General features: G+C 40.5%; 2 protein-coding genes across 4 annotated transcripts in view; one reads left to right on the top strand and one right to left on the bottom strand.

Annotated features, from left to right (window-relative positions):
• prss12 (serine protease 12) overlaps positions 1 to 21474 on the bottom strand; it is a 37634-nt gene extending 16160 nt beyond the window's left edge. Inside the window, exons 1-10 of the mRNA XM_061679808.1 lie at positions 21409 to 21474; positions 17506 to 17922; positions 14386 to 14524; positions 13187 to 13359; positions 12948 to 13098; positions 12655 to 12833; positions 11110 to 11251; positions 10802 to 11022; positions 5102 to 5243; positions 197 to 402 (exon numbers count right to left, since the gene is read on the bottom strand). Coding sequence (XP_061535792.1) covers positions 197 to 402; positions 5102 to 5243; positions 10802 to 11022; positions 11110 to 11251; positions 12655 to 12833; positions 12948 to 13098; positions 13187 to 13359; positions 14386 to 14524; positions 17506 to 17866 — 1714 coding nt within the window. The 5' untranslated portion in view covers positions 17867 to 17922; positions 21409 to 21474. The remainder of the gene's footprint in view (positions 1 to 196; positions 403 to 5101; positions 5244 to 10801; positions 11023 to 11109; positions 11252 to 12654; positions 12834 to 12947; positions 13099 to 13186; positions 13360 to 14385; positions 14525 to 17505; positions 17923 to 21408) is intronic.
• mettl14 (methyltransferase 14, N6-adenosine-methyltransferase subunit) overlaps positions 20889 to 25891 on the top strand; it is a 36978-nt gene continuing 31975 nt past the window's right edge. For 2 of the 3 annotated variants that reach the window (XM_061679810.1, XM_061679811.1), the window contains exons 1-3: positions 20889 to 21078; positions 21426 to 21514; positions 24030 to 24117. In XM_061679810.1, the coding sequence (XP_061535794.1) occupies positions 21013 to 21078; positions 21426 to 21514; positions 24030 to 24117 (243 nt within the window). In that variant the 5' untranslated portion in view covers positions 20889 to 21012. Of the gene's footprint in view, positions 21079 to 21425; positions 21515 to 21657; positions 21753 to 24029; positions 24118 to 25891 lie in introns of those variants that run through there. The other variant, XM_061679813.1, reaches the window with a different exon arrangement.

Below are 25891 nucleotides of genomic sequence, written 5' to 3' on the forward strand. Positions count from 1 at the left end.
ATTTACACACACTGAGAGGGGCCATGCTAAAAATATCACCATGTTTTATCTTGGCTCATTAGTTTCTCAGTACAGTACACCTCACAGACTGTGCACACTTAGTTCACATGCCGACACAAGCAATAAATCGCAGGGCGCTCACATTGCTTTCAAACAACATCAAGAAAAGAGAAACACACCAAACTAACAGACTCACCTTTGACCTCTTTGTGGTCAGGCTGATGTTCACCATAGTTACAGATGACTCCGGCGTCCTCACTGTGGCGACAGTTGTGTGTGCCAGGCGGCTGCTTGATGCAGTCGGTGATGGAGCGTTCGTCGCCACTGCACTTCACGTTGTCCACGTGAATGGGCCCCCTCCCCTCGCCGAAGTACGCCATCACACGGGCCTTGGCCAGACCACTGCAGAGGACAAATTGAAGGTTGAGAGTGTTTTCCCAATTATTATAATTTATCACCAATGCCACAAACCAAATCACTCAAAAAGCATGAATGACAATATTTGTTTATAACTGTCAATTGGGTTCTTCCTCTGAACAAAAGCAGAACTGAAATAAGTCACAAATAGTATAGTGGTTCATTTGCCTGACTTTTGTGGAGGTAGCATGGGTTCAGTTAAAACTCAGTGGTGGTGTGAATGTGAGTGTGAATGATGGTCAGCTTCAGGTTACGAACTGATGGCTGTACATTCTCCTTCAGGATTTTCTGTTAAAGAGATTTTCTGTTAAAGAGCAGAATTCATGGTTCCATCAATCACAGTTGTCCAGGTCCTGAAGGAGAAATCAGCCCAAGACCATCACACTACCACCACAGTTTGACTGTTGGTATGTTGTTTTTTTCCTGAAATGCTGTACTATATTTACGCCAGATGTAGCGAGACACACACCTTCCAAAAAGCTCAACTTTCTTCTCGTCAGTCAATATAATATTCTCTCAAAAGTCTTGGGAATCATTCACATGGTTTTTGAAAAAGTAAGACGAGCCTTTCTGTTATTTTTGTTCGGCAGTCTTTTTCGCCTTGGCACGCTAAGGTCTTTTCACACTGCACTTGGCAATGCGATTGACGCCTGTGACTTTTCCATTCATTGTGTATGTACTGAGGGAGCGAATGCACGTTTTGCAGTCTCGCGGAGTGGGGCGACAATGTACAGGGCGTCTGACGCTCAGTGACGCGAACCTCGAATAGAAACAAGCTCTATTTTGAAAGTGATTTCGCTGTGACGTCAGAATGGTCTTCCAATGGGAGAGAGGCTGGCGGAGTGATTTCCGTTTGCTGTGGCGTGGCGGACTTGTACTTGGCTTATAAACCTCGAAGCAGTCTTGGTGAAATTGTAGCTCATGGACGAGCCTAAACGATATGGTCGTTGTCGGTGTGACGCACGGTCCTTTCACATTGAGCAAGTGTGGTGGGAAAATGGCTTTATTGTTGTTTGTGCCATGACTGTTCACTGTTCTTAACTGAGGCAAGGGAGGCCTGTACTTCTTTAGAAGTTGTCCTGATTTCCTTTGTGGCCTGCTGGATGAGTCATTGCTGTTCTCTTGGGGTAATCTTTGTCGGCCGACCACTCCTGGGAAGGTTTACCACTGCTCCATAATTTCTCCATTTAAGGTTAATGGCTCTCCCTATTTTTCGCTGGAATCCTAAAGCTTTCGAAATGGCTTTGTAACCCAGACTGATAGATGTCAATTACTTTTTTTTCTTGACTGTGCTTGAATTTGTTTGGATCGTGTCATTTTTCTTCCAGCTTTTTTTAGATCTTTTGTCTGACTTTATTTTGTCAGACAGCTTCTGTTTAAGTGATTTCTTGATTGAACAGGTCTGGAGGTAATTAATTAATGATTTAATAAGGGGGGGGGGGGTAATTACTTTTTCACACAGGGCCAGGTAAGTATGATTTTTTTTTTCCTTAATAAATGAAATCACCATTTAAAAACAGCATTTTAAGCTCTCGGTTACATTTGTCTGCTATTTACATTTGTTTGATGATATTAAACATTAAAGTGGGGAAACTATGCAAAAATATAACAATTTAAGAAGGGGGCCAATAATTTTTCATGACAATGTATCCTGTTCAGGGTCACGGGGAGCTAGAGGCAATGCCAGCTGACTTTGGGAGAATGAGACCATTTCCTGGACTTGTCACCAGTCAATTACAGGGCACATATAGAGACAAACAATAATTCATACTCACATTTACACATCACCGAGTGGGAACTGAATCCAAGTCAGGTGAGTGAACCACTACACTGTCAGTGACATCCATTGAACAAAAATCTTATTAAATTAAAACTGAAGACAATCAAGTGTAAATTAGCACAGCGGACCAATCTAGAACGAATCTAACAGAATGCAGCCATTGTCAACATTTTCAAATTTGCATCAGCACCAAAATGTACACTATCATAGATACCCATCTCTTGCAAATGCTTGAATTCTGTCACTAATCCTATTTGATAACAGTGTCATCAGTGTGGTTATGCAAGATAAATGTATGCAAGATCACTTAGTGTGTTGGCCTGGTCAGTGTGTATTTCAACAGAACAATATTAGGCAGTATTGGTATTTCCCAAGTTCAGGGTTCAAAAACAACATGTGGCGCTATAACACTTAACCATAGGGGCATTTCTGCCAAACAGAAGAACTGAAGAAAGTAATTTCATTCATGTGGACTGATAGTGAAGTCAGTTCGCATGCAGTCGTCCTGAAAATCACTCTTGATGAGACAGCAAAGTTACATATTTATTCAAAATGTGGCTCTATTACTGCCATAAAATGGCAAAAAAAAAAATCACAAAAAGATGATTCGCATTTCAAATGTTTATAATGCATACATATGCAAACATATTGAAAATGAGGTATACTATATACTGTATAATGGGCATATTAAAAGCCCCCCCCCAAAAAAATAGAAAACGTCTGACTGAAATCTCAGTTGAAGTGTAAATATACTACACTCCTCTGAGTTTCACTATGGCTCAGTGTGACAGAATAATCCCAGTTTGTGTCATTCGGGTCAATCTGGGTCAAAGATGAGGCTGTACATACAGTAATTTGTATACATTTTTCCTTTTTCACCCTGGGAGAACTATCTAACCACTGGGGAAGTGTTGCGTATTTAACGACCTTTCACCACACCCTGTTTCAGACAGAACGATGATCCTAGCTTGGACTTTACCCGCCTCCAACACGCACCACTGCTCTCTCACGCTTATGCTCTCCAGATGTGGCTTTCACCTCCACACGCGTGTTTAAGAAAACAGCAAGTCGTGTGTTGCCGGAGAGTGAAGACAGTTTTGTGTCCTTATGACAGCATTCCCTCGACAATAACTTGATATGGAAAAGAGGACAGCATCTCAGAGGGGCGGGATAATAGGACACAGTGTAAATGAGATAATATGTCACTTAGCACAATATGCTCCCCTAAAAGGTTGTTTATTTTAGTTTTGAAAATGATGTACAGCTTTACCATTTTAAAGTGAAGAAATTACAGTAAAACTATTGGATTAGATATTTCAATACTGTATCTTCAATGCAACAGTTGACGTTAGCCATTGTTGTTAAATTTAAACCTCAAGTGGGATGAGTTAATAAGTGGAAACAGAGACACTGTGTAAGATAAAGAGATGAAAAACAAAGACAAAAGAAGGGCTGTGAGTGAGACAGCTGCCAAGTCCAAGATGTGATGAGGGATTCTGCAAGCAGAGATGGTGTTCTGGATTCACTTAAGCGCGAGCATACTAACATATAGAGTGATTACATTGCTATCCAACAGCTCACAGAAAACTTTCCTTTCATTTTACAGCAGAATCCTAAGAAGGCCTGTAGAATCCGCTTAAATGCAAGAGCAGTATAAAAAATTCTGATAATAATGCTCAGTTTTGGTGCTGATTTACATTTACAAAGATAAGTGCAAAGTCGGCGGCACGGTAGATGACTGGTTAGCACATCTGCCTCACAGTTCTGAGGACCGGGGTTCAAATCCCGGTCCCGCCTGTGTGGAGTTTGCATGTTCTCACCGTGCCTGCGTGGGTTTTCTCCGGGCACTCCGGTTTCCTCCCACATCCCAAAAACATACGTGGTAGGTTGATTGAAGACTCTAAATTGCTCTTAGGTGTGAATGTGTGCACAAATGGTTGTTTGTCTATATGTGCACTGCGATTGGCTGGCGACCGGTTCAGGGTGTACCCCGCCTCGCGCCCGCAGTGAGCTGGGATAAGCTCCAGCATGCCTGCGACCCTTGTAAGGATAAAGCAGTACATGAAATGGATGGATGGAAGTGCAAAGTCAAAGTAGTTTAGTTTAGTTGAGTTTAGTTTAGTTTGTCATATATTATTCCACAAATCAGTAGTCAATACAAAATCTTACATACGAATCAAACAGACTAAAAGGTGTAGATTGAAGTCAAGGCTTATACTGTTTACCAAAAATCAGAGTCACAAGAGTGCAAATGAAAATATAAGAGAATGAAAGAAACTAACTAAATGGTAAGATATTTCTCAAACTGCGCTGGTCTTGTTTTTAGCAACATTAAAATTCATACATATATCCGTTCATCTCCACACACAAATCCATATATATGTCCACCTATATTATTATATATTGTACATACATGCAGTATGCACATATTTACATTTACATGCAATTTACATCTCAGATCTCTTGTGATCAGCCCTCTTCAGGTCACCCCACAGATTTTTCATTGGATTTACGTCTGGGCTCTGAACAAAATTTATCCATCCATCCATCCATTTTCTACACCATTTATCCTCACCAGGGTCGTGGGTATGCTGAGGCTATCCCAGCTAACTGGAGGCGGGGTACACCCTGTAACTGGTCGCAAAATGTATTTATTGATTTATGGTGAGGTCATTTCTACAAACAACATCCATCGTATCTCGTTGGAACGATTGTTCTGAACTATTATGATGATTAACCTATTACTTTAGTAAACAAATGAGCTTTGTTGTAGCTATGGACTAAAAACATTTCATCCAACATTTGTTGTTGTGCTGCTACTTTGGTACAACAACACCTACAACGAACTGTTTGGACCAATCAGCCTTATGCAACAGCTTCAGCCACCTACATCTGCCCACATACCTGTATCCCATCTGTCGACACACAACTTCAGCATCGTGATCGGTCCATCCGTCATCACACACCGTCCCCCACTGACCAGAAAGGTAGATCTCCACCCGCCCTTCTCTGGGGCTTTCTCCTCCCACGAGCCTCACTGGGACACCTGGATAACACACAAATGCACACATGCACACACAAACACACACTAAAGTAACAGTCTTTGTAGGTCGAGAAGAAAAAGAAAAACACGCATAAGGGCATGTGCACTCATGTTTCCAACAAAGGAAAATGCTGCAGCACCTGTCTGCTTTCCAGTAGATCATCACGTTACCCTACACGTGTTTTTTGTTTTCTGTTTTTGAAAACATTTATTCTCATTGTCCTACTGTTGAACCCACACGCTTGCTCTTTTTTTTCAAACTATTTATTCACAGCATCAATTAAAGCAGTCATAGCTCTATGTTTAAAGAATATGCCATTTGTCGGAACAGGTCTCAAGCCACAAATACACACACACACACACACACACACACACACGCATACACACACGAAACTTAAATGTTAGCTTCCCTGTGTTTAGGCAACTATTTTTCATGTAAAGAGAAGTTCTCCTACCTCGCAAACAGTTTCGGCTGACACCTCAGTCTTCATCAGAGCCAAGCCACACTAATCCAGAACACTCTTTCTATCTTGTATTATCTGACCTTTGTTTTTATAGCCTATTTAGTCACTCACTTTTCAATTAATTCAGCTGCAATCAGGTACTTCAAAAGGTATTTAGCATTAGTTTGTTTTGCCCAAAATAATCCTTTATGTGTAATGAAATCCATTAAACATCATTTGCGTATCTTGGTCAATGAAAGCCATAAAAACAGATTCTACACTTTTCACATAATAATTGGCTGCAGTGGAGCTAATTCTCATTCTCCAGTCAGTTTTGTTTCACCTGCAGTACAGGTATTTGAAAAAAACTGTAAGCAACGTGTTTGTACAAGACTGAAGATATGTAAGCTCGGGTGGTGTGTTTGCCTGTTAAGTACTGGTGTACATTTATAAACCAGAGTAGCAGACAATTGTAACCATGTGTATATATACTAGTAAAGTAACAAAACATTTTAGTGGAACAACTGTTTCACCATGTCCACAGCTATGTTTAAAAAGTAAGAAGGGTATCAGAAAAATCAGGTGCAATGATAGCAAACTATAAGGTTCTTTTTCCAATCATAAGCCCGAAGAAAGTCATTTTTCAACATTTCAATAGAATAATGGCGAACCGAGGAAAAGTGAAATCCTACATGCGGAGTCATATATATATATCACACTAACAACCAAATAAATGTGTACCACGCTATTATTGCTATAGTTAGTTCACATCATCTTTGGACAGCTCTTGTAAGGGAATTGACCAAGAGGTCATTCTTTCACACACTACCTAAAGGTTTCATGAAAAAAGAACAAAATTAAAAACAATAACAAAAAAAAGTACAACATAAATCAGCAATAAATTTGACAGTTCAATAGAGTATACATTCCAAGTACCAATGTTAACATACACAGAAACGACAATGACAATTAATGTAACAAAAAGGATGATAATTATTAAAAAAAAATAATTTTAAAAAAAATATCCACGTTGCATGTGGGAATTGCGCTGCTTGACGTCATGTATTCTTGTCTTCGTCAGCATTAGCGGTAGCTTTGTGAGCGATCACACAAATAGTTACACGGCGGCCGTGTGCTGTCTGGGCTTCGTGTACATTAGTCTGGTTTAGTCAGTGTAGTGTTCTCAAGAATCAGTCTTGTATTTATTTACTCATCAACACGCAGCTAGCATGTATTCGACATGAAGCTACATTTTTCTTCATGTCCTTTTCATTGTTTCTTCAAATTGGTACGCTCCTCTATTTTAACACTAAGGTTTTTTGTCTTACAGTAATTAACATAAATTTAAAAAAATATATAACACTGTTTAAATGCCATGATGCAGTGGAAACGACAGTAAATTACTGCACAATCACTTTATTTTATTGTGACTAGAATTTACAGAAATGTCTAACATATGCACCAATAATGCTCACATTAAATGCCTATTTATATTTTTCAAATTGCCTTAATAGAAATGTTTGTTGACCAAAAAAATGCAGTTTCTTGCTTTGTGCACAATGTGAATTTAAGAAAAATACTGTTGATTATCTAAAAGAGCAAACCAATTGGTATTTCATTCGTAAGTGAAATAATTGCTCTTTAAGCAAGCAAAAATATATTTTATCCTTATCCTTGATTATTTTGATAGAATTGTTAATAGAATACTAAATTACCAACTGCAGCACTACTTGATGCAAATTCTTATTTGTGACAGGTCTGTTTAATGTCACTTCAAAAATAAAGTGAGAAAAATTAAGTCATAGCATACCACTTTCATAGAATAACTGAAAACATACTATCAATCAGTTTTGAAGGGCCAATAAACTAAGCCCTGACCCCTTGATGATTGGCTTTGAAGGTACAAACATTTTCATCAGCCCCCTAGTTTTCTTATAAAGGTTCAATGTACTTAATTTGTTTGGATAAATAAATAAATATGGATTTGAAAACATATTCCATATAAAAGCAGTATATCATACACAGTATGTGTATTAATTAAGTATGTAAATATATAAATGACATTTTTATTTGTTTTTATTTTTATTTTGTTGTTAAAATGAGAGCGGCACGGTGAACAACTGGTGAGCACATCTGCATCACAGTTCTGAGGACCGGGGTTCAAATCCCGGCCCCCCCTATGTGGAGTCTGCATGTTCTCCCCATGCCTGCGCCGGTTTTCTCCGAGTACTCCGGTTTCCTCCCACATCCCAAAAACACGCGTGGTAGGTTGATTGAAGACTCTAAATTGACCATAGGTGTGAACATGAGTGTGAATGGTTGTTTGTTTGTATATGCCCTGCGATGGGCTGGCGATCAGTTTAGGGTGTAACCCGCCTCTCGTCCGAAGATAGCTGGGATAGGCTCCAGCACGCCCACGACCCTAGTGAGGATAAGCGGTACAGAAAATGGATGGATGGTTGGATGGATGGATGTTAAAATGACTCGAAAGGACTCGAAACTCAAGGTGTAGGACTTGACTCGGGACTTGCCTGTCTCAACTTGGGACTTGACACGAGACTTGAGGGCAAAGACTTGCAAAGCAATGACTTGGTCCCACCTCTGCTATTTATCATATTCAGGTTCACAAGCTGACAGCTGTCACAATGGCGTGGTACAGCCTGGGTTCACCACCTTTCAATCAATCACATGACTGTAAATGTCCTTAGCCATAACTATCTGTTCTTACAAAATTTCCATCACACATTTTTAGTGACCCTTATTATTCTTCGTTGATTGCCCGGGTGGCATCTTGCAATTCATGTAGCACATGTTGGGTAATCTGGGCTCCAATGTGTATACCCACTTATCAATTTAGGTTCCTCGCCAAATAAACGGCTATGATGGTGGTAGTGGATGGTGCATTGTTCTTTGCCACTGTTTTAGGAGCACTGGAGGAGGACTTTGTCCTCTTTCTTACAACATCTATGCACTAACATGATGTCAGCGTGATGCTCTCTGACAAGAGAAGAAAACAAGCAAACCAGAGAGTGTGACTCGAAAGCCCTGCATTGGGTATCTACATTGTCTGGCCTTTCCAAAATCAACACAAACCAATCCGCTATGGGGGGAGGTTCCACAGATAAACACTCACAAATCCGTACAAGGAAACTCACAAATGCTTTGGAGTAATGACATAATTCTTTAGCGACCAAGAATGTTCCTCGGGCTCCTGCCAAAGCTACCTAAGCTGCATCAATAAACCCCCAGCATGTGAAACAGCTATTTCAGTCTCCACTGTGTGATCTCTGATTAAAGAAAATCTCACATGCATTCTTTTCTGTGACGTTCAGCAGACTCATTGCAGTTTACTGAATGTTGCATTCAGCATTAGCAAAGACAACAGAGAAGTGAACCCATTAAAACCAACTCCGCTTCCTCCATCTCGCTCTCCTTTCTCCTTTATTATTGCCAGAGGCCATTGACATAAGATTGAGTTATGGTGTTAAGGTCCCCAAAACCTTCCTCCTGCCTCTTTTTGCTAAGAGTCACACTACAGGACCTTTTTGAAAGTGTTGTGAGGTGCAGTTTTACACTTGAGCAGGCAATATGTGGGCCCACTAAAGCTTGTATGCCATGTTTGGTCACTAGCAAGGGGCTTAAATTTACACAAGCAGGTACATTTACAATCAGTCCAGTTCTTACTGCAGGGCAAGCTAATAAGCAGACATGCCTGTAAATTCTCACGACATCACTATCCACCACTTAAGGGATGTCGGATTTTCTAAAATGAGGTTTTAATTGAGTGCAGGTTGAGTTTGACAGAGATCTTACAAACGTCTCTATTACGTAGTAGACAGAGGAAATTGGTGTAAACGAAGACTTTGGTTTCCTATGTCTGGTTGCTCTGGAATATGTGTGCTATACACATCAGTGGCAGGGTCAACAGTTAATGCATTAACCACTGAGAATAAAACCGCCATACCTACACCAATAAATCATCATAGTAGTATGTATAAGCATGAAATTAGAAATTGCGGTTGGTTATCTCAAATTTCCTGACGGTAACCCTATCTAGTGCTTAGTGTTTACAAAAACCACAAAGAAAGAGGATACCAGAAGGGCTAGCAGTCAGATCAGTAGAAAGTCTCTGGATTTCAGATTATTTTACACAGTAATGAAAATGATAATCCGTGGTTTGTTAATTCAAATTTTTATGACTCCGAAATTTACATACATACGCAAACATATTATCATTAGAATTTAGTCGGACATTTTTCAAAAAAGTCAGCACTCCATGAACGTGAACTTGAATTAATAATAAAACAGCGGTCCTGCTGTAACAGTCAGTCTGCTAGGATTGGCTCGAGCTGACCCACCACCCAACTGTGAATTTTTTCAATAGAAAATGGATATATATCTTTAATGAGAAGGTATAATCTCTTTCTGAATGTTCTGTGCTCCTGTTTTGATGCCAGTGTTGGACTGATCAGAAAAAGAGGAGGTTAGGCTGTAGCTCAACTTCCCATAGCTAATTCCATGTTATACTTTACCAGTAGGTGGCACGGTGGATGACAGGTTAGAGCGTCTGCCTCACAGTTCTGAGGACTGGGGTTCAATCCCCGGCCCCGCCTGTGTGGAGTTTGCATGTTCTCCCCGTGCCTGCGTGGGTTTTCTCCGGGCATTCCGGTTTCCTCCCACAATCCAAAAACATGCATGGTAGGTTGATTGAAGACTCTAAATTGCCCGTAGGTGTGAATGCGAGTGCAAATGGTTGTTTGTTTGTATGTGCCCTGCGATTGGCTGGCAACCAGTTCAGGGTGTACCCCGCCTCCTGCCCGAAGATAACTGGGATAGGCTCCAGCACGCCCGCGACCTTAGTGAGGAGAAGCGGCTCAGAAAATGGATGGATGGACTTTACCAGTATACAACAAAAGCGCCTCTACTGGTTGCACCACAGTAGGTGAAACTACACAATAATTTGACAATCTTTCAAATCATTAGTCTTTTAAAACTCTGTTCAGGTGAAAGTGAAACTTCTACCTATGCACATACAGTATATCACATATTGCATTTATTCAGTATGCACCCTTATAACTGATATTTTAAATGTTGCTCTCAGATAAGATTGTATCTTACTAGTTGGAAGCCGGTCTCCAAGGCGTTCTGCATTGCATGCGATGTTAACATCTTCATGGTGTGTGCAGTCATGATGGAGCCACTCCTCCCTCTTGCACAGCAATAGGCTAGGCTCTTTGCCTGTGCAGCTCACGTCATCCAAAAGAATAGGACCAGATGCAACCCCGAAACGAGGGACCAGCGTGATGTCTAGTCCTTCAGGGACCAGAGTTTGACCTAACCTGCACGGTCCACACACGCATCATAATGCAGAAAAACGAAATGACAATACACATATTGTATATGTCTGGGGAACTATTTAAGATTACCTGTAACCAAGTTGGCGGCACACCACTTGAGTGCTTGAGTCTGTCCAGCCATCATCACACACCGTTCCCCACTGTCCATGGTAGAAGACTTCTAAGCGTCCCTCGTAGCCCACAGTCCCACCTACTAACCTAACAGTACCATCTGTGGAGATAAAAGACAGACATTGACAGTAAGAAAATGACGTGAGCAGTTAAAAATAAGGAACATAGTTTTGCCGATACTTAAACCATTCGATATTACCATTCAGAACAAGCAATTCCATTGTCTTGGAAATAAAAATAATTGTGGAATGCAACCATCCATTAATCCATTTTCTGTAGCACTTGTAGCGTATATACAAGGGTTGCGGATGAGCTAGAGCAGGGGTGTCAAAGTCATTTTTGTCGCGGGCCACATCGTAGCTAGGGTTTCCCTCGGAGGGCCGTTATGACTTAATTGGGAAGGGCGAATATCGATACCAGGGCCGATACCGGGCCTATTTCAAGGGATAGGGTGCTCTTGGAGGTTGCCCACATCGGCCACCGATACTTAAAGCAATAAAATATGACATGGAGTATGTCCTCCTCACCATTAGTTGGCGCTGCTACGCTGCGGCGGTTTGACACATTGGTAAATCCTCATGTGCGTCAGAAAAAAAGAACGCTCTTTTTTCACAGTTGTCTGTCATTGTGTTAAATGAAATTTTAAGTCTCAAAAGTACAAGTGGTATCTCTACTGGTACTCAAGAGTGAGTGTCGGTCTGAAAAAAAAGTAGTATCAAACATACATATAAATGTATGATTGCCCAATATTATTACATATGCACAACAAATCTGAAAATTTTGAAATCAGAAGCCAGTAAAAAAAATATTTTTATTTTAAAAGTCGAATTGGTTACAAATAAATGCTTACAATAGCCGAATGTTACCAAAAGTGAAGATAATTTGTAGTTTTGGTATTTCAGCAAGAGATATGGTGGACGTATATGATTTGCTTTTGCAGGCCACTTAAAATTATGTCGCGGGCCAGGTCTGGTCCCCGGGCCATGAGTTGGACACCTGTGAGCTAGAGCCTATCCCAGCTGACCAGCAGTGGGGTACACCCTGGATTGGTCGCCAGCTAATCACAGGGGCACACAAAGGCAAACAGCCATTCACACTCACATTCACACCTCTAGACAATTTAAAAAAGGGAAAACTTGAAAATTCCACACAGAAAGGCCAGAAGCAAGACTCGAACCAAGGACCTCTGAATTATGAGGTAGATGTGCATACCACTAGTCCACTGTTCTGCCAGAATGCAAGCATTTTTTTCACCCTTAATAAATATAAAACAATTGGTCACCCCATGGTGATTCCATATGCTTAGGTCACAGAGCCAGTCATTGCATTTATTTGCAATTATTTACATCTCGCTACGAAATAGGCAGCAGATGGCACTTGGGTGATAAGGGCTAGTTACTTTTTCGCGACAAAGTATTAGAAATATCTAAAGGGTTGGTGTCACACAAGTATTTTCCAATAAAAACACCACAAATTCATGATGATGTAGGTTGCTTTGCTTACCTGTCAGAGGGCTGCAAGAGACGCCAGCATCCTCAGAATGGACGCAGTTGTGTTCTCCCCAAGAACTTTTCAGACACTGCTCCACAGTGAGTTCATTTCCTGTGCATCTCACCTCATCCAGCCACACGCGGCCAGAACTCTTCCCATAATGGGCCTGGCCCCATGCCCGTGCTATACCACTGAAAGGAAGAAAGAACGTGCAGAAGAAATACGGGAAAACATCCTTGACTTTCTGTCTGGTTGTTTATGGTTGACGACTGGCTTGTGACTCTAAAAAAGGTGTGTGCCTTCACCTCAGCCCCAATTGTCGACATATCACCTCTGCATCGCTGTCGTCCCACTGGTCATCACATATGGATCCCCATTGGCCCGCATGGAACACCTCAACTGTGCCCTCAGACATTGACCGGCCTCCTACCAGCCGTATAGGCAGCATCACTGCGTCTGATAAACATACAGATCAGCACTTAAATTCAGAAGAAATGTATCAAATCCATCCAAACCTTCTCCCCCATTCCTTAGGATGACGTACCATGCTGCTTAGTGCAGGTCACAGCTGCACTCAGAGAGCACTCGCCTCCATTCCACATGGTTTTGGGACACTGTAGCAGATCAGGTTCATCTCCCTGGCAGTGGACAGCCCACCAGTGAAGCTTGGCCATGCTCGGACGAGACAGAGGGAGTGCATGAGCACGGCCTGAGAGGCTGAAGGGGAATCGGGACTCAAAATGTAGATCCAGACTTGAGATAAGAAAAGGGTTTCAAAGAGAAATACAGTCTGACAGTTCCGCTTCTTAACTGTTTCCTGCAGATCCCCCTGCAAAGCTGGTGACGAGCCTTACGAAGCAGAAAGGCTTCAAGCTGCTTGAAATGCCCTTTAGCCACGTGCAAGTTCACTATCTCCCATTCCCAAGCAAATATACCGTAAGCACTTTTGCACCCTGCAGTGTCCAATAACTGGCCATGTGACGCACATAACTGGCTATTCTGCCAGACATATGGCTGACATTTGTGCGCTCTGCTTTCTGCTCTGAGTTCTCTTGCATGAAAATGCATGCATGTGTGCCAGAGCTGGTTTTAGTGTCAACAGATGGAAGTGTGCAGCATGGTCCTCTATGTCATGACACCATATGTTTTTTGTTTTTTTAATTAAAGATCCACTATTTAAAGTGTTACATTGCCTGGTGATTTATTTAGAGGTGTAAGAAAATGTAAATCCAGGTCATAGGTTTGGCAAGTAACACTAAGATTGAGATGAGAGCGAGAGAGTGTAATTAGCAGGAGTTGTGGTAACAAGGTAAATAATTGGAGCACTAAAGGTATTTCAATACTTTGAAGTAATGGAGGTTTGGAATGCAAAGGTCACTGACAAAAAGAGAAAAAAAAGACAAAAAAAGTACTGGGGTGCTTGTACCTTGTGAAATTCTTAAACCTCCCCACCAATTTTCGCATCATGCTCTCATCATCTGTCAGTTAATTGAAGACAGCGTAGCATTGTGAATTTTTATGGTGCACCTGCATCGAATATGTATGCAAGAGAGGGATGTACATAACGTCTCAAACTGTACATTAGTACTGTACATTATTTCCAAAACTGAAACATTCCTTTGTATTACATTTAATATTATTTTTTTTTAAATGGGAGAAATCTGGTAGGCCATTGATCCCACTAAGTTACCCCTGCTGAACGCTTGTGTCTGAATGGGAATGTATGCATGAGTGCACACTCACCCCCTGCCGAGCTGCCTGCACACAACTGCAGCCTCTTCATCACGCCAGTCGTCGCTGCATACGGACCCCCACACTCCATCCAGGTAGACCTCCACCCTGCCTTCCAGTTTGGAGCGGCCCCCTTGCAGTCGTATTGAACCTTGACATGCAGAGCAGGGGACGTCTCATGTAAAAGAATCCTCTTTATCATTTATTTATTTATTTAATTATAAGCAGGGCTTTATCATCAAAGCAATACAAAAGAGCTCAGTTTAAGTAAGGAAACCTATCAAAGATGACGACACACACTACAGAATTTGCTCTTATGTGTGGTTATACAACCCCAATTCCGATGAAGTTGGGACGTTGTGTTAAACATAAATACAAACAGAATACAATGATTTGCAAATCATTTTTAACCTATATTTAATTGAATACACTACAGAGACAATATATTTCATGTTCAAACTGATAAACTTTTTTGTTTTTAGCAAATAATCCTTAACTTAGGCGGCACGGTGGCCGACTGGTTAGAGGGTCAACCTCACAGTTCTGAGGTCCGGGGTTCAATCCCCGGTCCCGCCTGTGTGGAGTTTGCATGTTCTCCCCGTGCCTGCGTGGGTTTTCTCCGGGCACTCCGGTTTCCTCACACATCCCAAAACATGCATGGTAGGTTAATTGACAACTCTAAATTGCCTGTCGGTGTGAATGTGAGTGTGAATGGTTGTTTGTTTATGTGTGCCCTGCGATTGGCTGGCAACCAGTCAGGGTGTACCCCGCCTCCTGCCCGATGATAGCTGGGATAGGCTCCAGCGCGCCCGCGACCCTAGTGAGGAGAAGCGGCTCAGAAAATGGATGGATGGATGGATCATTAACTTAGAATTTTATGACTGCAACACGTTCCAAAAAAATTCCAACTTTATTGGAATTGTGGTTGTAAATCTGTCACATGTGTGATAAAATTACTGTATCATATTTCACTTCAGTTAATGGGAGTACATCTACGACAGGTTTAACCACATTATCAACACTCTGTGAAAAGAAATAAAGACAGGTAAGGTACCGTAATTTCTCATGTATAATATGCATTTTCTCCTCCAAAATGTCAAAAAACAATGGTGCGCATTATACATAGGTATAGTGGGAAATGGGGGGGGGGGATTCCAATTTTATAAATGTATGCCGCCATCTAGAGGTTATGAAAAAGCGGTACACGTTCATTTCAATATGCCAAAGCCCCCTAGAGGTTATGAAAAAGGTGTACACTTTCATTCTAATATGCCACCGCCACCTAGAAGCTATGAAAAAGGTGTCGCCTATACTTTCATTCCAATATGAAAGGGGTACATATGACTGCATATGTACAGTTGTGCTCATAAGTTTACATACCCTGGCAGAATTTGTGAATTTTTTTTTTTTTTTTTTTTTTTATATACGACTGATGACTGAACAACAACAACCATCATTAATTTCTTTATGATTATGTTTTGTTTAATAATAATGCTTTTCTGAAATGCTTGACCGTTTAAATTGAATCCAATTAAAATAAAATTTAATGAAATGTGTTTCCCCTGGTCCTTAATGTTTTCTTTAAAGAATTGTACCCATCTTAAAATTCTGCCCAGGTAATCAAACATATGAGTACAACTGTATGTTTTCTCATTTACTAAATAAAAGTAGGGCTGTGAATTTCAAAATAAGAGCACGTAAATAAAAAGAAAGTATTACGTGTTCAAATAAAGCGCTTAACTTCACAGTAATTATTTGAAAAGAACTAACAAAATACAGATAATACGTCATGTTTTGATCATATAGGTAGAAGCAAAATCATGCATTATACATAGGCAGAAGGGTTTCCCAGAATTTTGAGGTCAACTTTGGGGGTGCGTATTATACATGGGTGCACATTATACACGAGAAATTAAGTTACTTTTTAAAGCAGTAAGCGTGGTAAAACATTTTGGCATTTTGACTTAATAGACCGCTCTTCATGCCACTGACAATTCTACAGGGTGTGTCTAAAGTATGGGCACGCATGCAATTGACATCAATGTGGACTTATTGCATCAAGTTCATATGAATGAACTTTTTCATTACACGTTAGAAATCATATTGAAGTTATTTGTCAATATTATAAAATGTTGTTGAAAACGTGATTTGTTGAATATAATATGTTTTGTCTATTGGTCCAGATCTTAGGGACACCCTTGTTTAATTAGTGTATCTCACTAACATAGTCCACTGATTCTACACATTACATTTCAGAAAGATTGTACATTATGGCATGCGCACGTCATGATACACTGTTAGAATAACCTGATTAATGTACACGAAGAAGAAATGTATCACAGCAAGAGAGCTACTGATAAAGGGTGGACCTTTGTTTTTGCATTCACATTAGAAGACACCTACTGTAATTTGCTTTGTGATAGTCCAAATGTAATTAATAATTTCAAGACTGCTACAAATGTATGAAAGTTATAAAGGACTTGAACACCCAGCTAATGCAACATTTGATTGCTGCTATATACCTGGTGAGCATGCATGGATTTAAATGAATAATTGATCAGAAAGGATCAGTATATGTAATGCATGCCTGCGACCCTTGTGAGGATAAAGCGGTGCAGACAATAGATGGATGGATGGATGGATGGATTTAATGCATACAACAATATTACGCTATTTTGTATGACAAAGCCACAGTTTCTAGGTTCACCCTTTAATGAAGCTCACACTATTGAATGAGAACCAATTGTCATGTCATCCAAAACTGAGAATAACATTTATAAAGGCAGAATGTTTGTTTGACGGAGCTGTTGTAGTGGATCACAGCAGTCTTTTGTAATGTTGTATTTTAAAAAAATATATTGTTGAATTATATTGTGCAGAGTGCAGACCCATTGGGTCAAAGTAGGTCAACATAAGGGGATTTTGAAGTGGTGATCACCTGGGTTGTTTTAATAACGCAATAAACGTCATTGTAATTTGCCAAAGGCTTATTTTTATTAACCACCAATGTTAAACAACTTTGAAAGCATAATTGTAATTACTTGTCAACACTGCACGAAAGCCAGCGAATGGTAATGGAGAAACTGCTCCGACCATGTGATGTCTTTCCAGGCCTGCTGCATGCGTGTTTACCTTGTTTACAGTCGCAGTAGCCCCAGTCCACTCTGCCTCTCTGGTTCCGGAAGAAGCACCACGCTCGGATTCTTCCGTCAGGGTTCCGGCACTGATTGTGCTCCCCGACGCCTTTGCCCGGGTGACGCTCCGTGAAGCCGCCCACCTCACTCCAGTTCATGCACCGTGCGCCGGACTCGGTGACGTCGATCGCGCCCCGGTATGAGGCGCCCGAGCCGCGGCTCCGGGCGCATTCGCCGAACGGCTGAATAAATGACGAGTGTCCGCCGCTCGGCCACAGCAAAGCGGCCGTGAGGACGAGCAAGACCGCCTTCATGCCGGTGATCTGGCGCTTGGATCTAGGGATCCTGGGGCTTGGCATACGGCGGGAATAGCATCAGTTGAGGAGAAGGAAGCTTCCCAGCCACACGCATCGCCCTGGCGTGGGACGTGAGGGAGAGTGGGGTGGGAGCAGATCAATGAAGCTGCATATACAGTAGCATACTACATGTGTGGGAAAATAAGCAGGCGGACTCCTTCAAAGAATAGGCCTATAAACTGTACACAAATATAAAATTATTGGTGCATTTCTTAGACATTTCTGTAAATTCGAGTCCTTTAGCACATACCATACAATAAAATAAAGTGATTGTGCAGTACTTTACTGTAGTTTCCACTGCATCATTAGATTTAAACAGAGCGTTATTATCTTTTTTTTTTTTTAAAGTGATGTTAATTACTGTAGGACCAAAAAAAAAAGAATGGTGTTAAAATACAGTAGCGTGCCAATTTGAAGAAGGAAGAAGAAAAGAAAACGAAGAAAAATGTAGCTTCATGTCGAATACATGCTAGCTGATTCTGTAAGTGGCATTGTGTGACAGACTTTGGCTGGCTGTCATTACATCAGATGACGATGGTCTCCTGGCCAAAAGTGTCCAATCATCAACAAAATGTGGACATCCCTATTTATACCATGTCTTGATTGATTTTGGCGATGAAAAAGGGGCATTCCAAAGGCAATATGTTGTTTGTCAATTGCTCCAACATGGATTGATATTATTGGAAATGACTGCCAGTTTCATTTTCTTGAGCAGGAATACATAAAACTTGTTGGTGAAATATGGATCATTAAGACCCATACCTGATTGAATTTAGTTAGATCGTTCAATTCAAAAAGTGAAACTCGTATTATAGAGCTGCACTCCACACACTCTGAGTGAAATATTTCATAATCTTTATTTAATATACAGTGGTGCAGGGCACGGTGGGCGACTGGTTAGAGCGTCTGCCTCACAGTTCTGAGGACCGGGGTTCAATCCCCAGCCCCGCCTGTGTGGAGTTTGCACGTTCTCCCTGTGCCTGCGTGGGTTTTCTACGGGTACTCCGGTTTCCTCCCACATCCCAAAAACATGCATGTTAGGTTGATTGAGGACTCTAAATTGCCCTCAAGTGTGAATGTGTGCGCGAATGGTTGTTTGTTTCTATGTGCCCTGCGATTGGCTGGCGACCAGTTCAGGATGTACCCCGCCTCTTGCCTGAAGATTGCTGTGATTGGCTCCAGCACACCTGCTACCCTGGTGAGGATAAGCGGAACGGAAAATGAATGAATGAAAGTCTTCATTTTCAATTACTGAATGGGTTTTCCAAGTCTCCCAAAAATTCTGGGGGGATACGTCACGGAGTGACATTTTATGAAGAATGAACATCGTTTCTAAGCTGTGTAGCAGCCGGGGGGAAATTTTTGGGATAAAGACAACGTGTGGGGTATGGGAAGTATAAAGCAGTGGTTCTCAACTGTTGTCACCCTGGGACCCGCATTTTCCTGTTGTTGCAAAGTTGTGACCCACTTTTAAAGAAAAATTAAGCATTTCTTTGTTTAACCCCGAACTGGTCGCCAACCAATCGCAGGGCACATATAGACAAACAACCATTCTCACTCAAATTCACACCTACGGGCAATTTAGAGTCACCAATTAATGCATGTTTTTGGGAAGTGGGAGGAAACCGGAGTGCCCGGAGAAAACCCACGCAGGCACGGGGAGAACATGCAAACTCATTACAATTTCAATGCACTTAAAATGTTTTTTGTTTTTTTTTTATTCTCAGGTTGCCACTAAAAATACAGAAACATTATAGCCGACTCGTATATTCAGTTTCAGTCAGCGAATTATTGCTTATTCACTGTTGTAAGAGAAAATCCTCATGAACCCAACCTTCAAGACTGTGGACAAACAAATAATGATAATGTGCTTGATGACTGTCTATAGTAAGAATCTGGGAATAATCTAGTAGAAAAAAATGCAAACACGACCAATAAAGGGGTCAAGCAATGATTAGGAGTCCCTTGTTTGCATTGGAGAAGAGACTCGACTGGAATAAAAGGTACATGTTGAGTTCCTCAACAGTCGAACTCCTACCTGAGGATCTCAAGCAAGTTAACAACATCGTCTTTTAAAAAATCTCTTCTGAAGACCCATTTTTATTGTTGGCCTTTCTTAAAAGGTTGACATTTTTAACATTTCTTGACATTTTAAAAATTTTTTTGTTGTTGACATTTTTAACATTTCTAACAAATCTTTGTTGCATTGTTGCCCGTGTTGTGTATCTATTTTATCGTTTAGCAACTAGCCTGTGTTTGCAGTGCAATAATAATAATAATAATAATAATAATTATTATTATTATTAATATTATTTACTTACCATTTACTTCTAATAATAATTTTTATTATTAATTACAATAATTAATAAATTATTAATTATAATAATAATTATTACATTCATTTAAAATGTATATGATTGAACTATTTGAATGCTGGTTTCTTTCAAAAAAGGTGAAATTGTTCTGTTCTCTACTGGATTTGATTAATATGTGTGGAACATGTTTAGATTCGCTCAGCTATTTACTTCACATAGTGTAGATCTGTCGAATCATGACATGGAGTATTGTTTTGTTTCGATAGACAGTAACTGTATTTACGCGTTTTGACGCGCGGTGAAAACCGCCATACTACTTTCAGTACGTGGGCTATCACACTCTAATAGAACATCTCTGTGACTACGACACAGTAGCGTATTTCCTCATTGGAGGAGAAATGCCGGCAGCGAACAACGGCTGCCAGTTCCGCAATATGTTTGCTTATTTTTAATACACGCGTATGCTGAAACGCATTCGGGTGGGCGGTGTCATCAATCGATAGTTTGATGTTGTTAATTCAGCTACATTGGCACAACAGCGACATGTATTACATTACGAAATTAATTCATAATAATATTTTGAAAATATCACTGTATTTTTTCCCCCCGGCGCTGAATACTAATAATCATAATTTAAAACAAAAAAACACCGCCCCTCTGTTCTGCTCAAGACGCCCCTGTGAGTACAACGAGCACTCCCACAGTTTAATTCAAGCGCGTAGCAAACGTTAGCTAGTTGTTTGCTTAATAGGTAGCAAAAGTCACTTTTGTAAATGTTCCGATGAATTCATTGCGACTTAGGTTGTCTTAGGAGAAAACAACGAACCTGACGAAATGAACAGTAGACTGCAGGAAATCCGCGAGCGTCAAAAACTTAGGCGGCAGCTTTTAGCTCAACAGGCAAGTATTTTAAGATTAAGCACCATTGTTGTTAGCACAGTAGCTAACCCAACAATATAACAACAATAAATCATCGAGTAAGTGCTCAAATAATTTACAGTTTTCTGACAGTGCATTCTATTACGTGGGGAAATTGGAATATATTGGCGTGTATAGGACAACAGCATGGGAACTAGGGTGGATGTAAATACTAGTGCTTGCAATACGCGTCATTGTAAATGATTACACTTTAAGATGGATACGTTTGACACATTTACACGCGTTTTAATACGCATAGATTGAACAGGCATGATCATGGAGAAATTATTCAAATTGAGCAGAATTACTCACTTTTGCTTTGTCTACAGTTGGGAGCTGAGAGTGCAGATAGCATTGGGGCTGTGCTGAACAGTAAGGAGGAACTAAAAGAGATAGAAGAGACAAGAGAAACGTGCAGGTAAGAAGTTGCAAATCTCCATGGGTGCGGCATGTCTAGAGTTCCCCCTCATGATTAATAAAGCATCTATTTACCTATCATGTCTTTTGGCTCAATTCTAACTTTTTTTTTTTTTTTTTTTTTTAGTGGCTCAAAAGGCAGTGGTTGTACCGTACTATTCTGATCACTCGTACACGTGAATGCCGGGCCACCACTTTTTGTGCAAAGATTTTATTTCATTTAGCCCTTATTTATCCAGGTAAGACAATTGAGCACGTATGTTCTTTTGCAATGCTGACCTGGTTGCTGACAGCAGAGTAAAATAAGGCAAAAAAAAAGCAAATCTAAATAAAAATACAGCATATACATGAAACTGAAAAATGTACACAAGCAGCGCCCAAGCAAAACATGCAGAACCCCACCCCCTCCCCGCCCCCCACACGCGAAAGAAAATTGTCATAAATAACCAGACAAAATCTTCACCAATAAAAATACACCATCACTCCCTTCACCCAACGATTAACTGTAAGGACATGAGAGAGATGATAGTCTCATTTGACAAGAATAAGGGTGCAGGGGTCATGTGGAGACCCTTTCCAAAAAAAAATTGAATATAATGGAAAAGTTTATTTATTTCCATAATTCCATTCACAAAGTTAAACGTTAATACATTATAGATTCAGGGCCCACAGTTTAACAATTACAAGTAGTTATTTGTTTATTTTTACATAATTTGGGCTTCCATCCATCCATCCATCCATCCATTTTCTGAGCCGCTTCTCCTCACTAGGGTCGCGGGGGTGCTGGAGCCTATCCCAGCTGTCATCGGGCAGGAGGCGGGGTACACCCTGAACTGGTTGCCAGCCAATCGCAGGGCACATAGGAACAAACAACCATTCGCACTCACAGTCATGCCTACGGGCAATTTAGAGTCTCCAATTCATGCATGTTTTTGGGATGTGGGAGGAAACAGGAGAGCCCGGAGAAAACCCACGCAGGCACGGGGAGAACATGCAAACTCCACACAGGCGGGGCCAGGGATTGAATCCGGGTCCTCAGAACTGTGAGGCTGACGCTCTAACCAGTCGGCCACCGTGCCGCCAATTTGGGCTTCCAGCACACAAAAACCCATGAAGTCAGGAATTCAAAAAATTAGAATATGGTGACTTCTCAGTCTCTCAGTTTTTGTAAGAAAATAAGAAAGACATTAGGGTCACATTAAATCAATCAAAATATGGTACTTTCAAAATGATATGTTAATCTTCAATACTTGTTTGGGAATCCCTGTTCTTCACCAGTCTTCCTCCAAACCCTTGGACCTTGATTCCCGAATGAAAGGCACAATTTCATCGGAAAAGAGGAGCATGGAGCACTGGCCAAAAGTCCAGTCCTTCTTCTCCTTGGCCCAGTTGAGACACTTCCTACTTTGGTTCAGGCTCAGAAGTAGCTTGACCCGAGGAAGACGACAGTTGTAGCCCATCTCCCGGATGCGTCTGAATGTGGTGGTTTTTGAAGCTGTGACTCCCGCCTCATTCCACACTGATAATCCACTGAAGCCCACGGTCATCTCTTTTGCTAATGCATCTTCTCCTGCCACATTTTGTCCTTCCACTAGACTTTCAAGGTTCAAGGTGCTTTTATTGTCAATTCTTCATTATGCGTAACACATACAGAGGATGGAATTTATGGTAATCAAGGGACCGTGGTGCTACAAAAGAGTACAAATAATAACATCAATATAAAAAGCTCAATAAAACTATGGCATATACAGTATAAAAAAAGTATTAATTGAATGTGCAAATATCAAAGATCAGGTGACGTGTGCAACATAGTCAAGGTCAGAGAACCAAGGCAAATAAGACATATAAATAAGATGACAAAACCCCAATGCTGCTAAATTGGCTCGTGAGACCCTGGGATTATGGCGTGGGGTTGCTTTTCAGGAGCTGTGCTTGGCTCCTTTTTTTTTTTTTTTTTCCCGGATGTAGCGCCGAACTGTATTTACTGACATTGGTTTTCTGAAGTCTTCCTGAGCCCATGTGGTGATATCCTTTATACACTGATGTCGGTTTTTGATGCAGTGCCGCCTGATGGATCGAAGGTCACAGGCATTCAATGTTGGTTTTCGGCCTTGCCATAATTTACATTTTCGGCCTTTTTTGGAACGTGTTGTAGCCATAAAATTCAAAGTTAATGATTATTTGCTAAAACCAATAAACTTGATAAGTTTGACCATTAAATAGCTTGTCTTTGTAGTTTATTAAATGAAATATAGGTTGAACATGATTTGCAAATCATTGTATTCTGTTTTTATTTATGTTTAACACAACGTTCCAACTTCATTGGAATTGGGGATGTAGTTGAAGGCTGGTCAGATAACAGTTTTCATTATGTAAGCAGTTACAGAATAGAGCCAGTGGTGGCTCAAATTTAGCCTCAGGTGACCGCATCCAAATTTCATATGCAGGAAAAACACGATTCTGCCATTTTTGACCCAGGTTTTTGTTAACGTTAGTGAATGTTGTGTGTGTTGCAGGGCATCACTGGATAATTCTGCCCCTCCCTCCAAGAGAAAGACTCTGACAGAAAGCGATGACACAGAGGAAGATGTGGAGGAACAAAAAGTGAGTGTTGGTGACAGCAGCACAGCCTTGAAGTATGCGATAATTACCATTACAACTAATCTTATTGTTGTATTAAACTGACGTAACATTGTAACAAGCAGATAAAGAAAGGGACTCACTCGAAAAAAATGTTTGGAATCATGGGAAGGAACGTAAGCACTGTGCTTACCAACATTAGGCATTGTTGGGTGATCTACTGTATCTATTTTTAAGACTGTGTTAGTATTGACTATGGTACATTCGAACTTGATTACAAATTCACCGTTGCAGCAACTGAACTCTGTTATAAAGCGAGGACCCCTTGTATATAATAAAGCTTAACTCAGTTTGACCTCGTTTAATGCTATAGATTTTTTATTACCGTAATTCTTGTGTATAATGCGCACCCATGTATAATACGCACCCCAAAAGATGACCTCAAAATTACGGAAAACCCTTCAACCTATGTTTCATGCATTTTTACATTGCATGATTTTGCTTCTACCCATATGATCAAAACATGAAGTATTATCTGTATTTTCTTTTTCAAATAATTAATCTGAAGTTAAGCACTTTATTTGAACACATAATAGTTTCTTATTTACTTGCTCTTATTTTGAAATTCACAGCCCTACTTTAATTTAGTAAATGAGAAAACACCCAGTTGTGCTCATATGTTTGTTTACCCAGGCAGAATTTGTTAAGATGTGTACAATTATTTCAAGAAAACATGGAAGGACCCGGCGAAACACATTTAATTGTATTTGAATGGGATTCAAATTAAACTGTCAAGCATTTCAGAAAAGCATTATCATTAAACAAAACATAACCATAAGGAAATTAATGATGGTTGTTATTCAGTCATCAGTGGTATTTAAAAAAATAATAATAATAATTCACCAATTCTGCCTGTGTGTGTAAACTTATGAGGACAATTGTACATATATGTAATCATATTGGAATGAAAAGTGTAGGCTACACCTTTTTCATAACCTCTAGGTGGCATGCTAGAATGAAAGTGTACACCTTTTTCATAACCTCTAGATGGGGGCATACATTTATAAAATGTGAGTCGTTTTCTTTTTCTCCTATACCTATGTACAACCCCAATTCCAATGAAGTTGGGACGTTGTGTTAAATAAACAAAAACAATACAATAATTTGCAAACGATTATCAACCTATATTTAATTGAATACACAGCAAAGACAAGATATTTAATGTTCAAACTGATAAACTTTATTGTTTTTAGCAAATAATAATTAACTTAGAATTTTATGCCTGCAACACAAAAAAGCTGGGACAGTGTCACCTTTTCTTTTAACAACATTCAATTTGGGAACTGAGGACACTAATTGTTGAAGCTTTGTAGGTAGAATTCTTTCCCATTCTTGCTTGATGTAGAGCTTCAGCTGTTCAACAGTCCGGGGACATCGTTGTCGTATTTTACGCCTCATAATGCGCCACGCATTTTCAATGGGAGACAGGTCTGGACTGCAGGCAGGCCAGTCTAGTACCCGCACTCTTTTACTACGAAGCCACACTGTTGTAACACGTGCAGAATGTGGTTTGGCATTGTCTTGCTGAAATAAGCAGGGACGTCCATGAAAAAGACGTTGCTTGGATGGCAGCATATGTTTCTCCAAAACCTGTATGTACCTTTCAGCATTAATTTGTGCCTTCACAGATGTGTAAGTTACCCATGGCAGTGGCACTGACACAGCCCCATACTATCACAGATGCTGGCTTTTGAACTTTGCGTCCATAACAGTCCGGATGGTTCTTTTTCTCTTTGGG

This window comes from Phycodurus eques, chromosome 6 (genome assembly GCF_024500275.1).
Source record: "Phycodurus eques isolate BA_2022a chromosome 6, UOR_Pequ_1.1, whole genome shotgun sequence".
Taxonomy (NCBI): Eukaryota; Metazoa; Chordata; class Actinopteri; order Syngnathiformes; family Syngnathidae; genus Phycodurus; species Phycodurus eques.